The sequence below is a fragment of the Schistocerca nitens genome, chromosome 8 (assembly GCF_023898315.1).
Source record: "Schistocerca nitens isolate TAMUIC-IGC-003100 chromosome 8, iqSchNite1.1, whole genome shotgun sequence".
Classification (NCBI taxonomy): domain Eukaryota; kingdom Metazoa; phylum Arthropoda; class Insecta; order Orthoptera; family Acrididae; genus Schistocerca; species Schistocerca nitens.
Window position 1 is genome coordinate 212,197,375 of NC_064621.1, and position 23,696 is coordinate 212,221,070.

The 23,696-nt window shown below is 39.3% G+C and overlaps 1 protein-coding gene across 1 annotated transcript in view; it reads right to left on the reverse strand.

The window, feature by feature from the left end:
* Positions 1-23,696, reverse strand: part of LOC126198488 (von Willebrand factor A domain-containing protein 8) — a 275,162-nt gene that overhangs the window by 56,728 nt on the left and 194,738 nt on the right. The window contains exon 25 of the mRNA XM_049934860.1: positions 12,266-12,399. Within this exon, the coding sequence (XP_049790817.1) occupies positions 12,266-12,399 (134 nt within the window). The remainder of the gene's footprint in view (positions 1-12,265; positions 12,400-23,696) is intronic.

The window sequence follows — 23,696 nt, forward strand, 5'->3', positions numbered from 1 at the left end:
TTAGTTCTCTCACCTTCCAGGCCGTGCTTCCCATCCACTTCATAAGTATTTCGTCTCACGCCATCGTCTCTCAGTCTCTGAAGGGGTCCTCCTCCCCTCCAGAGATGACACAGCCCCCAGGCTGATCATTGCCAGGAGTTTGGGGCAGGAGATCTTAAAAATGTTGCATGAGGTCACTGGGGTGTTTCCCGCACCAAAGCAGACATGTGTAGTAGCCTGGCATTCACAGGGAGCTGGAGCATTTGATGGCTGCATGTCCCCAGTGTGCCAGTCAAAAAGTAGCTCCCAAGGTTTCCATAACCTCCAGCAACCCAGCCCTGGGGTTTTGGGGTCTGTAGCTTAATGTGTTTTGGCTGACTGTCATTCATGCATTTTTGCATTTTCCATACGGAGTCCAGTGCTCCTCTGCCACTATTGAGGTTCAAAGATTTTTTTTCTGTGGAAGGTCTCCCTCTTCTTCTCATTTCTGACAATGGACATCAGTTCCTGCCCCAGTCATTTCATTATTTCTGTGTGTGGTCAGGCATTGGCCACATTCGCTTCCCTCCCTTTCATCCCCAAATCTAATTGGGGGAGGGGGGGGGGGCAAGCACACAGTTCACACTTTTAAGACCCAGATGAAAAAAATATATGCAGGACTTTCCCATCAAGGAGGTGTTATTGTTTTCTTTTTTCTGACAGCCTATTGGATGACTCCTATTGGTTCTCATGGCCCTGCCACGCTTCTTCATGGGTGCCAGCCCCAGACTCTGCTCCAACTACTCCATCCAGATTCTTGCCTGCCATTCCACTCCACTATACTGTGCTTTTCGCCAGGGATGGCGGTCTGAGAGCGTACTTTTGGTCACACCCCCATTGGTTATAAGCAACCAATGTGCATAACAATGGCCGCCGTGTCTACACTCTCCAGATGGGAGGCCAGTACGTCTGACACCATCAAAATCAGCTCTGAGTCTGGCCGTGCCACTGCCTTCGCCAGTGCCCAGGTCACTGGGTGCCTCCTATCCATCAGAGTTCCAGTCTCAGTTTCTGCCTGCATCAGTGCACCTTCAATGCCACAGCCTCAATCAGCTGCTCCAGTGCTCCTCCAGCCAGGGGATACATTCCTTGCTGGTTCAATGTCTCCTGCACAGCCTCATCCTGTAGTGGAGTCACCTCTCCTGTAGTGGAGTCACCTCCACATTCCCCACCACCACAGGACACTGCAATGGATCCCAGCTCGGAATGACCATCACCGATCCTGTCAACTTGTGCTCCCCTAGGAGGGCATCTCTACTTGCCGACCAGTATCATCCACATTCCAGGGTCTTCGCTGACCAGGAGTTGTTCTCCCCTCTGGCCTCTGAGGCCTCCATGAATGTGGGCATCTCTCCACATCATGGCCATCCACTCCTGGTCTGGGAATCAGCAACATTCTGCCCCCAGAGTGGGAGTGGTGTAGTGACCCGTGTAAGATTCAACACCCATGATGTAGTTGCGCACCTGTACAGCACACCACAGAAGTTGCACGACACCAACCTCCTGGCAGATGCCCTCCACTCTTGGACATGCGCACAGCCTCTCTGTAGTGTACTTTACCAGCTGGTCAATGGCTGGGCCCGGCCAGCCTCGTTCTCAGTCCTATATTTAGTTTCAGACAATTTGTCTTAAACTAGTGCAGCAGCCACTCCTTCACAAGTGTTTTGCTGTACCCATATTCTTGAAGTAAAAAGGGTTTGTTGTTATCAGCATTTTCTTGTGGATACAATGAAACCAACTGAAGATAACACAAAAATTGCTAAAACATGACCAAGTGAAAACAAAACTGCAAAACAATATATTGTATACGTCAGAATTCCTTTCAAACTTTAATAACTTAGCCACCATCTTTTATTCCATCGCTCTCTATTCTTTACATCAGCATTAAACCTTATGACTTTTCTTTCAAATTGTCAGATGCAACTTACGTTTACAGGCATTGTAACAGGCTATATTATAGAATGTTTGACTTTCCATTCTCACAAGTTCACCATATACCAAGTATCACTATGGTTATGACCACATATACTGCAAATTGCTGCAACTAATACACAGTTTGTTAGAGGCATTATATACATATTATTTTATTTCTGAGTAAATATTTCAGGAATTAAAAAAATTTTAGACTACAAAAAATGACCAGTGATACTGATCCATGGAGTTAGCAATAGGACCTCTGTGGCTGTTTGTTTAACTCTAGGATTATTGTTGTCACTTGACAAAGTAGCCACTCATTAATGATTTTCACAGCCAACAGAGAGTTTCTTCAGACAGACACTCACAGCCATGATAAACGACAGAAGTAAACAGAGAGGTCCTAGGCCCACAGCAACCCTCGCAGGTGCGGAAAAGGGAGTTATCCAGTATGAAATATGGCTTCTCTCTGTATTAAACAGGACTTTAGTCTCTCACAGAGTTCAAGGAGAAAGTGAAAACATTCCTAACGGACAGCAATTTCAATAAAATTGGTGTTCAGTCAATAAAATGTAGCTACACAGGTGTGTGTTTGTATGTGTGTGTGTGTGTGTGTGAGTGAGTGGATTTCATAACTCATACTTTATTTATATTAATAAAATACGTGACTTTTTAGAGTTGTAAGCTGGTCTTCAATATTAGGCATTCATAGTTTGTTTGCATACTCATAACAGATGCATTACAGATTCAAATTCATAAAAGCAGCAAGTTATTACTGTTGATATAAATAACTTTTTATTCTGATTACTTTACTTACTGTTTTTTTTCTTACTGTCTGTGATTTTTGTAATTATCTGTCCAGCTGACATTACTACTAAAGCTTTACTGTCCATAATTAATTTCTATAGTCTCTTTTCTAGTGTGGGTGGGAGTGGGATGCGGGGGGGGGGGGGGAGACCTTTTTTTTTTTTAACTGGTTTGATGTAGTGTGCCATGATTTTCTATCTTGTGCCAATCTCATTTTGTCTCACAGGCACATTTACACCTAGCACCGGCAATTATTTGTTGTATATATTCTTATCGCTATCTTCCTCTATAATTTTTCCCTCTGGCTTTAGTATCACAGAAGCTAATCCCTTGAAACATGTCCTGTAACCCTGTACCTTCCTCTGTTAATGTTCTCTATACATTTCTTTATTTTATACACTTAATTTTCAATATCCTACCATAACAATGCATCTCAAACACTTTTGATTCTCATCTTCTTCCCTTCTTTCCACTGTTTTTGACTGACTTGTGTAAACTGCTGGGCTCAAGATACACGTTTTTCAGAAAATTCCTTCTCAAATTAATTTGATACTAGTAGACATCTTTTAGAGTGGAATGCTTTCTTTGCCTGTATTAGTCTGTGTTTTATGTCCTCAATTCTCTGTCAGTTACATACAGTATTACTTTGCAAACAGGATGGTTGAATTCTTTCATTTTGTCTACTACATACCCCATACTATTGATGTCAGGTTTGTCACTAATCTCATTTCTGCTACTTACAACACAGGGTGTATATGTGGACATGGAAAAAAAATTCTCGGATTTTTCCCAAATCTCCCGGTTAAAAATACATTTTCTCCCGGGTGAAAATACACTTTTTCCACCCTAAGTGACACTACACTTTCCCTCAGAACTCTTAAACTTATCCTTTGAATGGATATGGTTTTATACAGCAGTGTAGAATTTCCTGGCACTTTAGAAAACGAAACTCATGGGGAAAAAACACATTTTGGAAAGATCTTTGATGTGCAGCAACATGTAAGCTGCATATTTTCATATTACGAAAGTATAAATTCGAATTCCACCAACAGGAAAAGTTAATGGTTTACATTAATATACATAATGCTGCTACAAGAAAAGCAAAGCTTTCACGTATAATATTTGTCTCAAAGATTAATAAGCTACAAGAGAAGCTAAACTTCCACACATAATGTTGATCTGTTTAACACATGTTACACTTTAAGACACATCACACAAATATGCCAGTAAAATTTTTAATACCAACATAAATCTCTGATCTTCTGGTCTCGAAATTCTTCTAAATGGCTCAGTATCAAAGAGTTGATTTTTAAAAGAGAGCAAACACTCTGGGATTTAAGAAATTCATCGTACATTCTTGCAAATAGTTCATCTTGCGTAAAAGGAAATTTACTTTCAAAATAACGCTTTTCAAACAACAATTTGCAATATTTTCCTGGGACCTCTTAAAAATAGATTCATTTCAGCAGTTGCTACGGAGCACCAGATAAGAGGCATCACCATGCTTGTGCAGCTACAGTGATGCAGGAAGCCCGTATGTTCGTATGTGTCAAACATTAAAAGATCTTACATTATGTCATAAAAGAAACAAGACATGAGAGGATACTCCAAGAGTGTTGGAATTTCGTGAACCCTACTAAAATGCATAGTTCACCTTAAAATGCACATTCGTAAGTCCAGATTCCCAATGACGTAGGCCTCAACCTGATCTGAAGCTTTTCAGTGTGGTTTTCGGGGTGTAAATTTTCTTGGGGTACCAGTACTGTATTATCTTATGTTCAGTTCTTTATTATGCCATAATGCCATACGTGCTAGAAGATGAAAACGTGCACCTGAAATGCAGCAAACAGTTGAAACTAGCCAATAGTGTGGAATTAAACGCTTTGTTTCAAATAAACTGACTGCCTCAGTAGGAAATCTTAATAAAAGCCAAATTTATTTAGCAAACCGACAAAAATAGGTTTATTGTTCTACAAGGCGATTAATGCTTGATGGTCAGAAAGGTGGAAATAAAATAAAATCTGAAACTAGTAACATATTTTAGCCTTCCATAATTATGTGAATGTATTATAATTCACTTGATAGCTCCTGGATACAGAAATCTGTCTTGTTTTCATTTGATGTGAGAGCAGTAAACGAAGAGGAAACATAAAAATCACTAAATGTACAGTGCAGTGCAGTGCCACGCCTCTTCAAACAACATTCTTATACCGCATGTCACTGTATTTCACTCTGTGGAACTCAAACGTGTATATTTTGTACTGGATGCCATCAAACTATTTCAGGACAGTGGAAATTAAAATGTCCTGCAGTGCCTCTCCCACTCCCAGTCGGACAGTTTGACATCCTGCCCCTCTTCCTTTCTTTCTTTCTTTTGTTGTTGTTGTTGTTGTTGTTGTTGTGGTCCTCAGTCCTGAGACTGGTTTGATACAGCTCTCCATGCTACTCTATCCTGTGCAAGCTTCTTCATCTCCCAGTACCTACTGCAGTCTACATCCTTCTGAATCTGCTTTGTGTATTCATCTCTTGGTCTCCCTCTACGATTTTTACCCTCCACGCTGCCCTACAATACTAAATTGGTGATCCCTTGATGCCTCAGAACATGTCCTACCAACCGATCCCTTCTTCTGGTCAAGTTGTGCCACAAACTTCAGCATTCTTCTGTAGCACCACATTTCGAAAGCTTCTACTCTCTTCTTGTCTAAACTATTTATCGACCATGTTTCAGTTCCATACATGGCTACACTCCATACAAATACTTTCAGAAACGACTTCCTGACACTTAAATCTATACTCGATGTTAACAAATTTCTCTTTTTCAGAAACGCTTTCCTTGCCATTGCCAGTCAACATTTTATATCCTCTCTACTTCCACCACTATCAGTTATTTTGCTCCCCAAATAGCAAAACTCCTTTACTACTTTAAGTGTCTCATTTCCTAATCTAATTCCCTCAGCATCTCCCGACTTAATTCGGCTACATTCCATTATCCTCATTTTGCTTTTGTTGATGTTCATCTTATATACTCCTCTCAAGACACTGTCCATTCCATTCAACTACTCTTCCAAGTCCTTTGCTGTCTCTGACAGAATTACAATGTCATCGGCGAACCTCAAAGTTTTTATTTCTTCTCCATGGATTTTAATACCTACTCCGAATTTTTCTTTTGTTTCCTTGACTGCTTGCTCAATATACAGATTGAATAACATCGGGGAGAGGCTACAACTCTGTCTTACTACCTTCCCAACCACTGCTTCCCTTTCATGTCCCTCGACTCTTATAACTGCCATCTGGTTTCTGTACAAATTGTAAATAGCCTTTCGCTCCCTGTATTTTACCCCTGCCACCTTCATAATTTGAAAGAGAGTATTCCAGTCAACATTGTCAAAAGCTTTCTCTAAGTCTATAAATGCTAGAAACGTAGGTTTGCCTTTCCTTAATCTTTCTTCTAAGATAAGTCATAGGGTCAGTATTGCCTCACGTGTTCCAACATTTCTACGGAATCCAAACTGATCTTCCCCGAGGTCGCCTTCTACTAGTTTTTCCATTCGTCTATAAAGAATTCGTGTTAGTATTTTGCAGCTGTGGCTTATTAAACTGATTGTTCAGTAATTTTCACATCAGTCAACACCTGCTTTCTTTGGGATTGGAATTATTATATTCTGCTTGAAGTCTGAGGGTATTTCGCATGTTTCATACATCTTGCCCACCAGATGGTAGAGTTTTGTCAGGACTGGCTCTCCCAAGGCCGTCAGTAGTTCCAATGGAATGTTGTCTACTCCGGGGGCCTTGTTTCGACTCAGGTCTTTCAGTGCTCTGTCAAACTCTTCACGCAGTATCGTATCTCCCATTTCATCTTCATCTACATCCTCTTCCATTTCCATAATATTGTCCTCAAGTACATCGCCCTTGTATAGACCCTCTATATACTCCTTCCACCTTTCTGCTTTCCCTTCTTTGCTTAGAACTGGGTTTCCATCTGAGCTCTTGATGTTCATACAAGTGGTTCTCTTATCTCCAAAGGTCTCTTTAATTTTCCTGTAGGCAGTATCTATCTGACCCCAAGTGAGATAAGCCTCTACATCCTTACATTTATCCTCTAGCCATCCTTGCTTAGCCATTTTGCACTTCCTGTTGATCTCATTTTTGAGATGTTTGTATTCCTTTTTGTCTGCTTCATTTATTGCATTTTTATATTTTCTCCTTTCATCAATTAAATTCAATATTTCTTCTGTTACCCAAGGATTTCTACTAGCCCTCATCTTTTTACCTACTTGATCCTCTGCTGCCTTCACTACTTCATCCCTCAAAGCTACCCATTCTTCTTCTACTGTACTTCTTTCCCCCATTCCTGTCAATTGTTCCCTTATGCTCTCCCTGAAACTCTGTACAACCTCTGGTTCTTTCAGTTAATCCAGGTCCCATCTCCTTAAATTTCCACCTTTTTGCAGTTTCTTCAGTTTTAATCTACAGGTCATAACCAAATGTCTTACAATTTAAAACCTGGTTCCTAAATCTCTGTCTTACCATTATATAATCTATCTGATACCTTTTAGTATCTCCAGGGTTCTTCCATGTATACAACCTTCTTTCATGATTCTTAAACCAAGTGTTAGCTATGATTAAGTTGTGCTCTGTGCAAAATTCTACCAGGCGGCTTCCTCTTTCATTTCTTAGCCCCAATCTTTTCTTTTATTTTTTTAAATAACGTCACAATTAATACTGGATAGGATTATTTGTAACCAGGAGAACAAGAACTCTTCAGAAAATCTGGACTCTTTATTGCTCATTACCTAATAACTTGCTCTTCTGCGTCACATAAAATTAAATATAGGTTACTTAAAATCGGTGAAGACAAGAGAGAAGCAAGACAGTACACATTTCTTCAGTCCTTAGGTCCTAGCGATTTCCCTCTCTAATCTTGCTACAGCTTCACATGGCATGCTTTCCTTTCAGTGAAAGAACTATTACCTTATCAAAGTTCCTCAAACGTTTTGCTACATGAAAAATAGAAATGTCATTGTCTAATACTGAAAAAGCTGTTAATACAAATAGTACCCAAGGCTGGTGTGGTTTCTCCATCTGATTACGTCTATTTTGTCACTGTGTGCTGTATAAAACAAAATAGGCCTTTCTAATATTGCAGCAATTGTAACAGACACCAAATAAGCAAGACTGTTTCGGCAAAAATGATCATTTTTATAATATGACAGAATATAGGTCTCGAAGTACCAATACGAAATACCTATTTGGCCTACTACAAGCAAAAACTTTACGTTAGGAAATAGTTTCACATTTCATTCATACACTCCAGTTTCTACTGCACGAGACTGAAAAGTAGCAGAACAAAATTTTTGTATAAATTTGGAATTGTCATATTTTTCCATAATTTGTGTGATGTCCCCATTTCTTCTCCTTCCTCATTCTAACAAACAGTCTTGTCATCAATAATTCTGTAATTGTTCCTACCACTGTCAAAACTCATTCTCCGGTTAACTTTACTAACCCTGCCACAATCACCAGTTTAGTTATCCAGTGATTGTTCTCCGGTTAGGCGTTATTACGTGTTCATACCATTTGTTTTCCACGCTACTCCCAGAATGGAACTTAAGTGGCTGCTAGTCAGGGACTACAACTGGCCATGTCTAGTATAGCAATCTGGCCAAAAATTTTCTGTTACAATTTCACTTTCTTGGATACACTGAGAAGATAATACATAATCTTTCTTACCCGTTATTCCTGTTAGTTGTTTATTTCCACTCTAGTAGTCTGAATCTATGGATTTCGCTAGTAATCATAACAATGCTGAACATTCGAAAACTGAATCAATCACATAAACAAGCAGCAGTTGGCATTCACCAGTTCGGCTTTATTCCGCTCAGCTCGTATAGCCATGTCCCATTTTATCTGCAGGAAAGTTTATTTCTAGATGTGACGAGGATTCGCCTGGCAGACACATCACGTACACTATACACGCATTCAAAAATCAACGTATAATTCATTCAGAAATCGACTTAGAAAGTGTTCAAAAATCAGCAGGGATGCGTTTTAAAATCATATAAATAATCAATAGACTGACGTGTGCTGGATGCTAGGGGCTTTGTGAAACAAGGTTCTTTTCCTCAAGAATATTAATTTGCCCCTTCTTCCAGAAATTGCCGCCCGGTTCAGATACCCCGGTTTGCCCCCCCTCCACTAGATCCAGGCCTGCTGCACAAGCGTGACTCTGGCAGCTTGGGCGTGCCAGTAAAATTTTTCCGGGTACCATGTGGCTGGTTGCTGCTATTGTTGCTTACACAGCCAACAGTCACATTTCTGCAGGCAGAAGTGGGAGAAGGTACTACTCATACAACATCACACAAGAACTCATAAAAGAAATTCTGATGGACACAAAAGCAAGGGTGAGATTCAGAGGAGCACTGTCAGAAGAATTTGAGATCAAGACTGGTGTTAAACAGGGAGATGGATGGTCACCATTGTTGTTCAATATAGCATGGGATGAAGTGACCAGGCAGTGGAGAGCAATAAATGAGGAAATTGGAATACCAAAGACCCATGTGGGGGACAAAAAGGACAACAGGGCTCAAGTGGGCTGCCTAGCCTTTGCAGACGACATAGCAATAGTAAATGAGATGGAAGAAGATGCAAAGACACAACTCAACAACTTAAGTAAGGTAGCCAGAAAGGTGGGACTGAGGATTGCCTATAACAAGACAAAGACATTAAATACCACTGCAGACTGGGAAACACCGGAAGGCACTGTGCAAATGGTGGAAAAATTTAAATATCTGGGAGAATTTATTATAGGAAGGAACAGGAACAAGGAGGGAATAACAGAGAGGATAAAGAAGATGAGGTCAGCCTTCTGCATGACGATAGACATATAGAATAAAAAGAATATATCCACAGAGGCAAAGATATGCCACTACAAGGCAACGGTGAGGAATGCAGTATTATACACTGCTGAGACGATGACACTAGGAAGAAATGGGGCAGAACAACTAGAGAAAGAAGTGAGAAAAATACTGAGAAAAATACTAGGTCCCAAAAGAGGTGGAGAGAGGTGGATGCGAAGACCTAGGGAAGAATTGTACCGGAACATGAGAACAATATGCTGGGAAATCAGACTCAAAAGGGCAAGGTTTGTTGGAAATGTAAATAGGATGAGTATGGACAGAATGACGAAGAGAGTATGAGAAACAACAGGGAGGACAAGGGGAATAACAGGAACCAAGTGGGTTGCTGAACTTCGGAAGGACTGGTTGGAATTGGGGATCAAGATCCAAAGAAAGGAAAATTGGAGGAACAAATATACACCGACCAATATGCTGGGGATAAATAACAGAGAAGAATACAGGAAAAGATTAGAGTGTCACCAATGGAGCCGACAGGAGAAACGGAAACTGAAGATCTCAGAAGAAGAGCGGGAGAGAAGAAGAGAAAGAATGAAGAGGTTCTGGGAGAAGAAGAGGAAAATGCAGTCCACGAAGGGGCTACCCGTGGTCCTCCAGAGGCCGTAACGCAAGAAGAAGAAGTTGTGAAATCAAGTTCATCGGAGGCAATTTGTTGTTATGAAGCATTGCATAGTCTTCCAAAAGCCTTTGACACACTTTGCTGTTGGCAGACACTTGTACGAGCACTGTGTTATTTTACATGGAACATTTCCTTTGCAATTTCAGTTTTATTTTCATTTTTTTCTCTCGTACATGTTTTAATGCTGCAGTATTATTCTGCAGTAGCAGGATACAGTAATATCATTTGTTAGAGCATTGGCTCTTACCAGTCAAAATTACAATAATTTAACTGAAAACTAAAACAATGAAAAATTCCTGGAATTCTAAAAAATTCCTGGGTTTTTCCCAGTTTTCTCCTGGAGAAAAATAGTCGAAATTATTGCAGGGTGTATATGACCCAGAACAACCAGGAGATCTGGAAAAAAACCAGGAATTTTTACCTGGGTTTTCTCCAGATCTCCCGGTTGTTCTGGGTCGTATACACCATGCAATAATTTCGACTATTTTGCTTTACTGTCACTCCATATTCTCAGTCTAGCAGAGCATCCATTCCATTCAACAGCACCTGCAGTTCTCCTTCACTACCAGTCATCAGTGAATCCTATCATTGATATCCTTGCCTTCTGCACATTAATCCCAGTTTTGGACCTTTCTTGAATTTCCTTCTCTTCTATGCAGGTTGAACAGCAGAGGAGAAAAACTGCATCCCTACCTTATCCCCTTTTTAATCTGAGTACTTCTATCTTCTTCCACTCTTTATTTTTTCCTGACAATTTCTATATGATCACATCGATCAAATTCACCAAATTGCGTTAGACAAGCATCAATTATGCCGAGAGAGATATGAGAAGCTATGGGCATATCTGAAGAACATGTTTCTCACATACTGACTGAAAATTTAGGGATGAGAAAACTGACTGCACTCTGGGTGCCACAGTTGCTCACTCTGTGCCATCTCACACCCCATCGATTGCCCTGGGGAAACTCCATGACTTGCAGTTTGGACTGCTTGACCGCCATACTCACTCACCAGATCTAGCCACAAGCAAGCTTTTTTTGTTCCCTCAGCTAAAAGTTGAGCTCAGAGGACATAAATTTTCATTGAAAGAAGAGGGCATCAGCTACATAAACAACTACACTGCCGGGGTGGGGGGTGAGCAGCAACTATCCTTTTCATAATATTATCTTTAGAAGTTTCTTTACAGATACTGTATACCATGGACTGTCCCTTTAATCATAAATGGTTTTAGTAAGTACATATCTATCCAGTGCCTGGTCAAATTTCTTTTAAAGTTGTGCTATAGCTCTACATTATCCTGGCCAGAGCTAAATGTTTCTTCAAGTCCATTACTGATTTATGACCCAACTGCCCCTTCACATAGTTTGCTGAAAATATAAATCTTTGCACTTTGGTAAATATTGTTGCTACATAGAATGTAACAAAAGAAGCACTGACTGTCAAAATATCCTATGAAGCTAGAATTGTAATTGTATTATGGTATTCCTTGACCTATGCTGTAATGACATCCCTTTCAAATCAAATATTCCTCATTTGCATCATTATGTAAACACAGTATTCTTAGGACAACAGAATTGAAATACTACCTTATAAGCCTGTTGTACGGAATAATTTCATGTAGTTGTTACATGTGATGCACAACCAAATATGTTGGTATCTTGGCCAAGGAAGTAATTATTTGCCTTTACACTACAGATACATTTGTTTAATGTATATTTGTGTGCAACTTCACCAGTTTTAATCCCAACTTTTTTTAATGCCATGAGACCCCTGTGTTATGGCGTGATCATGAAATAATAGCATAACGAAGAATTGTGTATATGGCAGGCTGCAATAATAACAACAACAATAACAATAATATTAAGAAGACAAAGAAGAAGAAAGATAGGGAAATAATGAGCTGGAGATAACTTCAAGTACCATAAACTGAATTTCTGATAATGTGTGACCATTTTTTTCCCAAAATGTGTGGTTTATACAGTCTAACACTCACTGTGGAATAGGAATGTATCTCTGCTTTCTGCTCACAATGTCGGTCACCTCGAGAAAGCCCGTTGCACCAGGCACAGATTTTTTAGGATCTGCCAGATCTTCTGGAGCTTGTGATGCAGGAATGTTCCTAATTACCTGGAAAAAAAAAAAAGAAACGAGAACATTATGTAAAGAATAGTAGTGGTGCTAGGAACACTATGGAGTTTTTACTGTTACTGCCAGGCAAATATTGGGATGCGGGTGACTAATGGAGTGCAGGGCAGGATTTTGTGACTCACAGGTGTAAATGCAACAGGCAGAGGGTAGGGCAGAACAGGGCAAAGCAGCACAGTGTCTGGAACAGCTTGCTGTGTGAAGGCCACACAGCTGACAGGTGGCATACAGACCACATGCTCTCACGGGGTGGGCGAGACAATGCCGCCCAATATGGGTGCACAATGTGTTGCAAAGTATTTCCTTTCTGCCCTGCCTTGCCCTGGCTTCCCTCGGTTGGCTATGTCCCAATGTGTGCATGGCCTAATTGAAAACACTCTTAATGTACATGCTTCACATTACAATATTTTTTTATCATAGGAACAATTGATAGGAATGAGGAAAAGAAATACAGTAGAAGAAGAATGGGTAGCTCTGAGGGATGAAGTAGTGAAGGCAGAAGAGGATCAAGTAGGTAAAAAGACGAGGGTTGGTAGAAATCCTTGGGTAACAGAAGAAATATTAAATTTAATTGATGAAAGGAGAAAATATAAAAATGCAGTAAATGAAGCAGACAAAAAGGAATACAAACGTCTCAAAAATGAGATCGACAGGAAGTGCAAAATGGCTAAGCAGGGATGGCTAGAGGACAAATGTAAGGATGTAGAGGCTTATCTCACTAGGGGTCAGATAGATACTGCTTACAGGAAAATTAAAGAAACCTTTGGAGATAAGAAAACCACATGTATGAACATCAAGAGCTCAGATGGAAACCCAGTTCTAAGCAAAGAAGGGAAAGCAGAAAGGTGGAAGGAGTATATAGAGGGTCTATACAAGGGCGATGTACTTGAGGACAATATTATGGAAATGGAAGAGGATGTAGATGAAGATGAAATGGGAGATATGATACTGCATGAAGAGTTTGACAGAGCACTGAAAGACCGGAGTCAAAACAAGGCCCCGGGAGTAAACAACATTCCGTTAGAACTACCGATGGCCTTGGGAGAGCCAGTCCTGACTAAACTCTACCATCTGGTGAGCAAGATGTACAAGACAGGCGAAATACCCTCAGACTTCAAGAAGAATATAATAATTCCAATTCCAAAGAAAACGTGTTGACAGATGTGAAAATTACCGAACTATCAGTTTAATAAGTCACAGCTGCAAATACTAACATGAATTCTTTACAGACGAATGGAAAAACTGGTAGAAGCGGACCTCGGGGAAGATCAGTTTGGATTCCGTAGAAATGTTGGAACACGTGAGGCAATACTAACCTTACGACTTATCTTAGAAGAAAGATTAAGGAAAGGCAAACCTACGTTTCTAGCATTTGTAGACTTAGAGAAAGCTTCTGACAATGTTAACTGGAATACTCTCTTTCAAATTATGAAGGTGGCAGGGGTAAAATACAGGGAGCGAAAGGCTATTTACAATTTGTACAGAAACCAGATGGCAGTTATAATAGTCGAGGGGCATGAAAGGGAAGCAGTGGTTGGGAAAGGAGTGAGACAGGGTTGTAGCCTCTCCCCGATGCTATTCAATCTGTGTATTGAGCAAGCAGTAAAGGAAACAAAAGAAAAATTCGGAGTAGGTATTAAAATTCATGGAGAAGAAGTAAAAACTTTGAGGTTCGCCGATGACATTGTAATTCTGTCAGAGACAGCAAAGGACTTGGAAGAGCAGTTGAACGGAATCTACAGTGTCTTGAAAGGAGGATATAAGATGAACATCAACAAAAGCAAAACGAGGATAATGGAATGTAGTCGAATTAAGTTGGGTGATGCTGAGGGAATTCGATTAGGAAATGAGACACTTAAAGTAGTAAACGAGTTTTGCTATTTGGGGAGCAAAATAACAGATGATGGTGGAAGTAGAGAGGATATAAAATGTAGACTGGCAATGGCAAGGAAAGCGTTTCTGAAGAAGAGAAAGTTGCTAACATCGGGTATAGATTTAAGTGTCAGGAAGTCCTTTCTGAAAGTATTTGTATGGAGTGTAGCCATGTATGGAAGTGAAACATGGACGGTAAATGGTTTGGACAAAAAGACAATAGAAGCTTTCGAAATGTGGTGCTACAGAAGAATGCTGAAGATTAGATGGGTAGATTACATAACTAATGAGGAGGTATTGAATAGGATTGGGGAGAAGAGAAGTTTGTGGCACAACTTGACTAGAAGAAGGGATCGGTTGGTAGGACATGTCCTGAGGCATCAAGGGATCACCAATTTAGCATTGGAGGGCAGCGTGGAGGGTAAAAATCGTAGAGGGAGACCAAGAGATGAATACACTAAGCAGATTCAGAAGGATGTAGACTGCAGTAGGTACTGGGAGATGAAGCTTGCACAGGATAGAGTAGCATGGAGAGCTGCATCAAACCAGTCTCAGGACTGAAGACCACAACAACAACAAAGGAATGTGTTGTGTTGTTGTTGGTGCTGTTGCTGTTGTCGTCTGTCAGGAGTCTGGTTTGGTGCAGCTCCCCATGTTAATCTATCCTATCTCTTCATCTCTGCATATCTACTTACAGTTAAACTTGCTTACTGCAATCAAGCCTTGCTCCCCACCCACTTCCACTTCCCAACATTACCTACATGACTATTACCCCCCCCCCCCTTTTAGGATGTGCCCTATCAATTTATCCCTACCTTTAGTCAAGTTGTATCATACATGTATTATCTATCAGTCACCTCTACATTAATTATCTGAGCTACCCATATCATTTTCAGAATTCTTCGGCATCACCACAGAAAAACTTCAGGTTTCTTCCTGTATGTGCTGTTCATTGTTCGTATTTCTTTTTGGCCAAGGTTATACTTCACACAAATACTTTCAGGAAGTACAAAATAGTTGATGATTGGTAGAAACTTGCTGATGTATCGCCATTTGGCTTTTGTCTCAGGATCTTTGACCAACATTTATTTAATGTCTTTTCTGATGTTTCATCAACATTACTGGATGGTATTCTCAAAGATTCACCCTCCATTGCTGATGGCAGACTGAAGTCAAGCCTGTCAGAGGGTATATATATTCTCTACACTAATGTCAGTGGGGGAGGGGGGAAGTGATTCCTTGATCAATATATCCATAATATTGTCTTCAACTATTTTTACTTTGTACAGCCCCTCCAGTTATTTCTTACATCTTTCAGTCTTTCCTTCTACTGACAGTACTGGCTTAACATTTAAGCTCTTTATATTTGTGCACCTACTTTTTTCCCAAAGTCACTAATTTTTCTAAAGGCAGTATCTATCTTGCTCATAGTCATGTATGCTTGTACAGCTTTGTATTTATATTTTGTCAATTCTAGATTTTCCATTTAACACGTCCTATCAATTTAATTAAGAAATGCTAAATTGGTTATTATTCATGAACTTTTTAGAAGACACATTTCTGGGTATCCACATCCTCCAAAAAATGTTGTTGCTGTTTATTTTTCTACTGAACCTTTCATAATTTTTCCTTCATCTGCCTTTATTTAGAAATCACTGGATCTATGAGAGCAATTAAACATTACTTCCAAACATATTGATAGGGATATTTTATATCAAGTGTGAGATCTATTAGGTCATACACCTGATCTCTGAGAATCAAAAAGGGCAACACACTGAGCATTTTTTGATTTATCTGTGTGACTCTAAAGTTGCAGAGTATTATGTAGATTTTTTAGTGCAGTCATGGAACAATAATGAAATTGCATCATTCATTCGCAATAGATTGGCATAATCTACTGAATTAATTTACACTAATTGACACTTGTGAGTAGCATCAAAGCTCAGTACACTGGCTTGTCCATCATGTAATTTATACATCTCATTAATTACTTCTGGTAATTTCCTTGCTGAAGTCAAAATCATTTCCTGCACTACGATTACATGATTTTGAATTCTTATCAAGCTTCCAATATATGTTGCTAACAAATTTTGTGAAACCTTTGCAATCTCTAGCCTCCAGATTCTTGTTTTGCAACAGTATACATAACGGATCATCTTTGCAGTTGTGATATTGTATGATATTGCACAAATTGTGTGGCCTTAATCATGTCAAACTGAGAAAAGTTGATCATGATGTGGCATGAAACTACTCATATTTCTGAACTACTGGTTTACTGAAGACACTTCAGCTGTCTTCAGGAAAGTTTTTGCAGCCACATCCAATTATGCTTATGTGGTTTGTGTCTTTTGTGAGAGCATGCAAGGAGAATCTAAGGCATGTACCACTATGCCCAGATCACAGCTTGTTGCTCTAGTGCTACAAAAATAGCCTACCTGAAAAACGTTTATCGTCACATAATGACAATTGTAGGTTGAGAAGCAGAGTGCATGAAAACATTGCATTAGTTTCATGAAACCCTGACATGTGAGGAGAACCATGAATGTTTGTGTTCGTGAATGGTTTAAGGCTGCATCATGCACATATCACTGATAAAGTGCAGGAGTTCTATTCAGCAACAGTGCTTCTTTTTTGTAGTGTATTACTTTATTCCAATATAAATTGTGACGTGATGTTGAATAGTGTATTACTTTATTCCAATATAAATTGTGACGTGATGTTGAATAAAATTTTATCTCACTAATTCAAGCACCAGCTTGTCTTTTGTAAACAATAAGACTCTCCAATGTAAAACAGAAATAAAATTTTTCAATCACTGCCAATTTAAGCTGTCTATACACAAGCTGATTAAGTGACCAGATGTTCCTACTCTTGTTTTCACTAACTGAGAAAAATATGGTAACCACTCTAGTATGGCCCAAATTACTGGCACAGGGAACTGATATTGCCCACAGTTTCAGGTACTGACTAGTATAGGTTCATGTTAAAAAGTCAGATGTGTCATATTCTGAAATCATGTTTGGAACCCTGGACATTTTGTGGCATGCTCCACATGACTAAGCTACACAGCAAAAGGTCATGAATCACTAGTTGGGAGAGTCTGATCTTTTGTGCTTAGTGGTGAGGAGAAAGAATCCACTGGAGTATCTGAGTGGGTTTAAGATTAAAGAACATATGACGAGTGGAAACGGGAAATATCCTAAGTGCCACATCCGGCATTTATCAGGAAAATGAATAAGCAACTTATCTCTGCTAATATGTAACTGATTTGCATTCAAAAAATTGAGAAGGTATTCTGATACCACAGAATTATGCTGCTCACTGCATCACCATGAACAATAATAAGAAAATAAATGTGATGTGATCAAAACATATGGTAACTAATTTTATTAGAAACAAAGCAATAAGCTTACAGAGAATTTGATTTAATCTACTTCAAAGAACTGTTATTGGCTAGGAATGCATTCATCCCTATTTTGAATCCATGACTGGAAGCATTTCTGGATGACTTCTTTTGGAAGGGCACTCAGCTGCTCTGTAATGGCCCTCTCAATGTTAGGAATGCTGTCAAAACATTTTCCTTGAAGCATAGTTTCCTTTTTGGGATGAGTCAGAAGTTGATTGGTGCTAAATCTGGTACATAAGGCAGATGTGGCAGGCAGGAACACTTTTTCTGGTCAAAAACCTCAAACGTGAGGTATGGCATGACACATTGTCGTAATGAAGGCTGCCACTGGCCCATTTTTCTGGTCTCTTTCTTCATACATTGTTTTTCAAACATTGCAGTAAGCTCTTGTAAAAGTTGACATCTACAGGTGGTCCCTTTGGAATGAACTGTGAACACACTATGCCTTCAGTATCCAAAAAGAAATGGGTATGACTTTGATATTTAATTTTGACCCATGTGCCTCTTATGGGTAAGGAGATTCACTGATTTTCCATTGGGAGCTCTGAACTTTCGTCTCAGAATCATACCAACAGGCCCAAGCTTCATCTCCAGTTACAATTTTGGAGATGAAGTCCAGATCTGGATGAAGATGATCCTCAAACTCTGTGCAAACTGACACACGATTTTCCTTCCATTAATCACCCAAAACTCTGGGAACAAATTTTGCACTCATTCATCTTATTAGTAAATTATTGGGCCCATGAAAGATGCATGACACATTGTCATAGGGAAGAAGGAAGCTAAGTTCTTAGTAAGCTCTCAAATAATTATTCATCTGTTTGAACGAACAATTTTTGCCACTTTTTGCACATTTTCTTCTGTTTTTGAGGTTAATGGATGTCCAAAACGTTGCTCATCTACCCACTCATTTCCAATTTTAAATTGGTCATACCTTTTGTAAACAGTCTTCAGAGATATAGCATAATTGCCATCCACAAATTTCAACATTTCATGAGTCTCTTTGGCACTTTTTTGCAACTTGAGACAGAACTTAATGTTCAGGCATTGTTCAAAATCCACAACATGTGACAGACACAGTAAACATAACCTCACTTTAACATCTCTGGACGGTGACTGACAAGTCAGAATGTGTTCCCACTAGGCACTGCCTGCCTCAACGGATCAGGCTGTCAGACAAATTACATAAAATGGTTGTAGCATCAGCAGTTGCTGCTAAAAAAATTCATTCACTGTAGTTTTTGATCACACCTCATACTTAATTAAAAACATTCTCATACCATAACAGGAAACTGATTGGTTCTAAGTGACAATACAAAAGCTTTTACAAGCCGATTCTTGCAAAGCAGGAAACAGCAACCAGCCACTGTTAATAGTGTTATTTATGTACACCTGTTTAGAACAGACTGTTTCATCTTCAGATGGTGTTCACATTTGTTGTTGTTTACATTAGTTGTTGGCTGTAGTTTGTAAACAATAATGTAAACAACAACCAAAGTAATATAAACTACAACAACGAAATTAATATAAACTCGAACAGCTCTCTGAAGATCAATGAGTCAGTTAGAAACCGGTAACAGAGCCATTTGCATAAATAAATAGCATTCTTAATGATGGCTGGTTGCTGTTTTCTTCTTTGGAAGAATCAAGTTGTATTTTGTACACTGCCAAGGTCTCAAAATTTTTTGACAAAATATAGTAGGAAGAAAGTTTTTGTTCCAAATACCATTAATACAGAGGCAATACATTTTATCTGTGATAATACAAGTACATAAGTACAACATTATGATTTTAACTAGTAGAACTGAAAGCAACAAAAACCACTTCTCACTTCTCACTCTGCAGCAGGGTGTGTGCTGATACGAAACTTCCTGGCAGATCATATCTGTGTGCCGGACCCAAGTTTGGAAGGTAGGAGAGAAGGTACTGGCAGAACTGAAGCTGTGGGAGTGTGTCATCAGTCATGCTTGGGAAGCTCAGTTGGGAGAGCACTTTCCCATGAAAGGAAAAGGTCCCAAGTTCAAATCTCGATCTGGCACACAGTTTTAATCTGCAAGAAGTTTCACCAAGCCTCATATTTTCTAAAATTTGCAACTCCATAGGGAAGCACAGCTTATCACAAAGACTATGTGGAATCCACTAATGCAAGTTTGAAAGAGTTGCTCCATGGTTTGATGCCTGGATCAAGTATAGGTACATGCAGCAGAATACTTAGAACACAATAGCACTGAAAATGCATTTTGAGAAAAATGACACTTGAATGTTTTCCATTTCCATTCTTCGTACGTAAACTTCATAGAAATGCACTGAAACATGAGACACAAGTCAACTATAAAGGCACACCGATTGGACTCAAAATTAGTGACAGGAGCATAAAACAGGACCACAACAATTACATAAAGTTAGCTAGATTGTCTGTAACCATAATCCAAATGAATTCTGTTTGTCTGATTGTTTCCTCAGTGGTATATGTCATTGTGAAGATATAACACCAAGTGAGTTTTAGGCAAGCTCTGTTGACAATGTAAAGCAAACAATCTCTGTCAATATTGTGACAGAAGTTCATAACACATAAATAAAACTCTCGTGCAAATCTCCAATACTTAAAATGTGGTTACATGAGTCATCTGTTATTTCCTGTGCTGGGCAATTGTGTGCATATAATCCTATGCAGGATACTAATTTTGGTTCAAAACTGCTAGCATATAATTTTCTCCTGAAACACTGATCAGCAAAGCTGTTGGGCCTCTGACTGCACAAGAGCTGTAGCATGTGCTACATGTATAAACTGCCTCTGAGTAGGTAGTGTAAAATCATTTATTTTTTTATGTGTATGCATGTTTCATGGCTCCATTAAGTGCTTGACTGGGAAATCATTGAGTGCTGTAACTTGGAGCCATGTTACAAACAGGTTTATCTCAGGAATAGACTATATGAGGAATGTGGCTGTGGCACAGTATGAATTGATCCATCTTATGTTTCAATGCCAATTCAGTTTTTAATGATTGAGTTCAGCAAAGATTAAATTTTCAACCAAGAATGAATTAAAAATGTAAAATGTTAATTTTTCATTGAGCTTTAATGTCTATCAGCGAAGAATACTGTAATTATGAAGATCACCGTGTGTAATGGCACCACAAATAAAACACAACCAACAGAAAAATTTGAATGAATTTGGAAATACATAAATAGCCCAGAAGCTACAAAGCAGACTTACTATTGACTTTTCTGCACTCACATTTTTATTTAAACTGTCCCATGCAAACTTTTCTTTTTATTTTCTCTTCAGCCTTCCTCAAAGAAGATGCCACTTTTTTTTACCATAATTATAGTTTCCTGCTCCTTATGTTATTTTTAATCTATGTTTACATCCACACTCTAAGATTTTATACTGATATGTCGATCTGACCAGTTATATGTTTCAATTATACCAGTACGTCATAAGAGTTATAGTACTCAAAGTCTGATTTGGTAAACAATCACAACAGAGGGTCATATTGATAAGACTGAGAAATCCTTTTCAGTTGTAAATAATATTTTATTAGTATGGCTAGTTTCGGAGACTACTACTCACTCATTGGGTGCTACACATTGCAACAAGGAGGAGAGGGCCATGACATAATACAATGTTAACATACTTATATTGTTTGTCAAGTTATGGGTGTGGGATGGGTGGGCCAGTTAATTACAATACATTTAACTCACACATATGTGACACTAGGATCTGCAACATGAAAGACTGCACAGGGCATGATCAATGTCTGATCTGGATACAAGTTCAGCATCTTAATCAGAGTGTCAGCTTACTGTGTGTGACTGAATAAACATGTCACATATGAACACAATTATATACAAATACAGGGGCTTTCATATATTATGCAGTTTTTAAATTGACTGATAATTTTTTTTTCATGTTTACAGCACTGTATTTATTACTTTTAATATAAATTGACATTCCAATCACTTGATCAATCATTGTTTGTGTATTTCAGGAACTCAGTTGAGCAGTTCACAAAGGAAGAATGTGTTGTTGTTGTGGTCTTCAGTCCAGAGACTGGTTGGATGCAGCTCTCCGTGCTACTCTATCTTGTGCATGCTCCTTCATCTCCAAGTACCTGCTGCAACCTACATACTTCTTAATCTGTTAAGTGTATTCATCTCTTGGTCTCCCTCTATGATTTTTACCCTCCATGATTCCCTCCAATACTAAATTGATGATCCCTTGATGCCTCAGAAAGTGTCCTACCAACCAATCCCTTCTTATAGTCAAGTTATGGCACAAATTTCTCTTCTCCCCAATTCTATTCAGTACCTCCTCATTAGTTACATGACCTACCCATCCAATATTCAGCATTCTTGTGTAGCACCACATTTTGAAAGCTTCTATTCTCTTGTCTAAAGAGAAAAGTACTATCATTGTGAAAATTCATTACGGAATTGGCAAGTGCTATGCTGAGACTGTTGATGGACTTCATGGGATCTACGGACATAATAATTCTCCTATAGCACCAATAGTGCTGTGGTTGAAAAAGAAATTTGAGGGAACAGTGCCCGTTGCAACCATCAAATCACCTGGATCATACTGTATGGTTCGTAAGGAACAAGACACAACATTGGTGCAGGATAGTGTGGCTGTGAGGCCTCACAAGTCGCTTCAACATCATTCCCAACAACTGGGAATTTCGACAGCCTCTTTGCAAAGAATTGTGAAAAAGGATCTTCATATGCACCCATAGAAGATTCAGTTGACGCAATGTCTTAAATCCACGAATAATTTTAAATAGAGAAATTTCATCAAATGGAGTCTCACAAAACAAGAAGAGGACAATAATTTCCAAAAAGAATGATCTTCAGTGATAAGGCACATTTTCACCTGTGTGAGTTCGTTAACCAACAAAATTGCCATATTTGGGGTCAAGATAACCTTAGGGTGACCCAAGATATCCATACGCATCCACTGCAAACTACATCCTGGTGAGGCTTATGAGCAGGTGGTGTGATCAGCCCCTTCTTTTTTGAAGATTTTGATGGTAATGCAGTAACAGTTAACAGTGAGCATCATCGTGAAATGGTCAGACACAACTTCTGGCCTGCTCTGGATGAAGTGGATACAGCCACTATGTGCTTTCAGCAGTACGGACCCACATGCCACACATCCCATGCGTCAATAACCCTACTCCATGAGTAATTCCATCAGTCTGTGATCTCACTTTATGGTGAGCTGGAATGGCCTCCCAGATCTTGTGACCTTACTCCATGTGAGTTCTTTTTATGGCATTATGTGAATTCCAAGGGCTGAGAGAACAAACCACATACAGTTCTCCAATTTAAGAGTTATTATGAACTTCACAGACTAAGTAACTGCCTGCCAAGACTGTGGAGGTGGACATAAACCTGATATAATTTGGAAATATGTAATAAGTTCCTATGGGACCAAACTGCTGAGGTCACCGGTCCCTAGGCTTACACACTACTTAATCTAACTTAAGCTAAGTTATGCTAAGGACAACACACACACCCATGCCAGACGGAGGACTCAAACCTCCGACAGGGGGAGCCGCGCGAGCCATGGCAAGGCGTCCTAGACCACGCGGCTACCCCGTGCAGTGCCTGATATAATTTTCTGAACTTAAATGGGAGTATATGTAGATGAAAATAAAAAAAGAAATCTTTTTATTTTGATGAATTTTTGATCTAATTACAAACAATGGAAAATCCAGGGTGGAGTGTAACAACATTAGAGAGGAAAGTTGCTACTCACCATATAGCAGAGGTGCTGAGTCATGACATGCACAACAAAAAGATTCACACAATTATAGCTTTGGGCCATTAAGACCTTTGTCAGCAATACACACACATACACACATGCACACACACACTCATGCAAACACAACTTGCACTTGCACTGCTGATGTGTGTGCAAGTTGCATTTGTGTGACTGTGTGTGTGCACGTGTGTGTACGTGTGTCTATTGCTGGCAAAGGCATTAATGGCCGAAAGC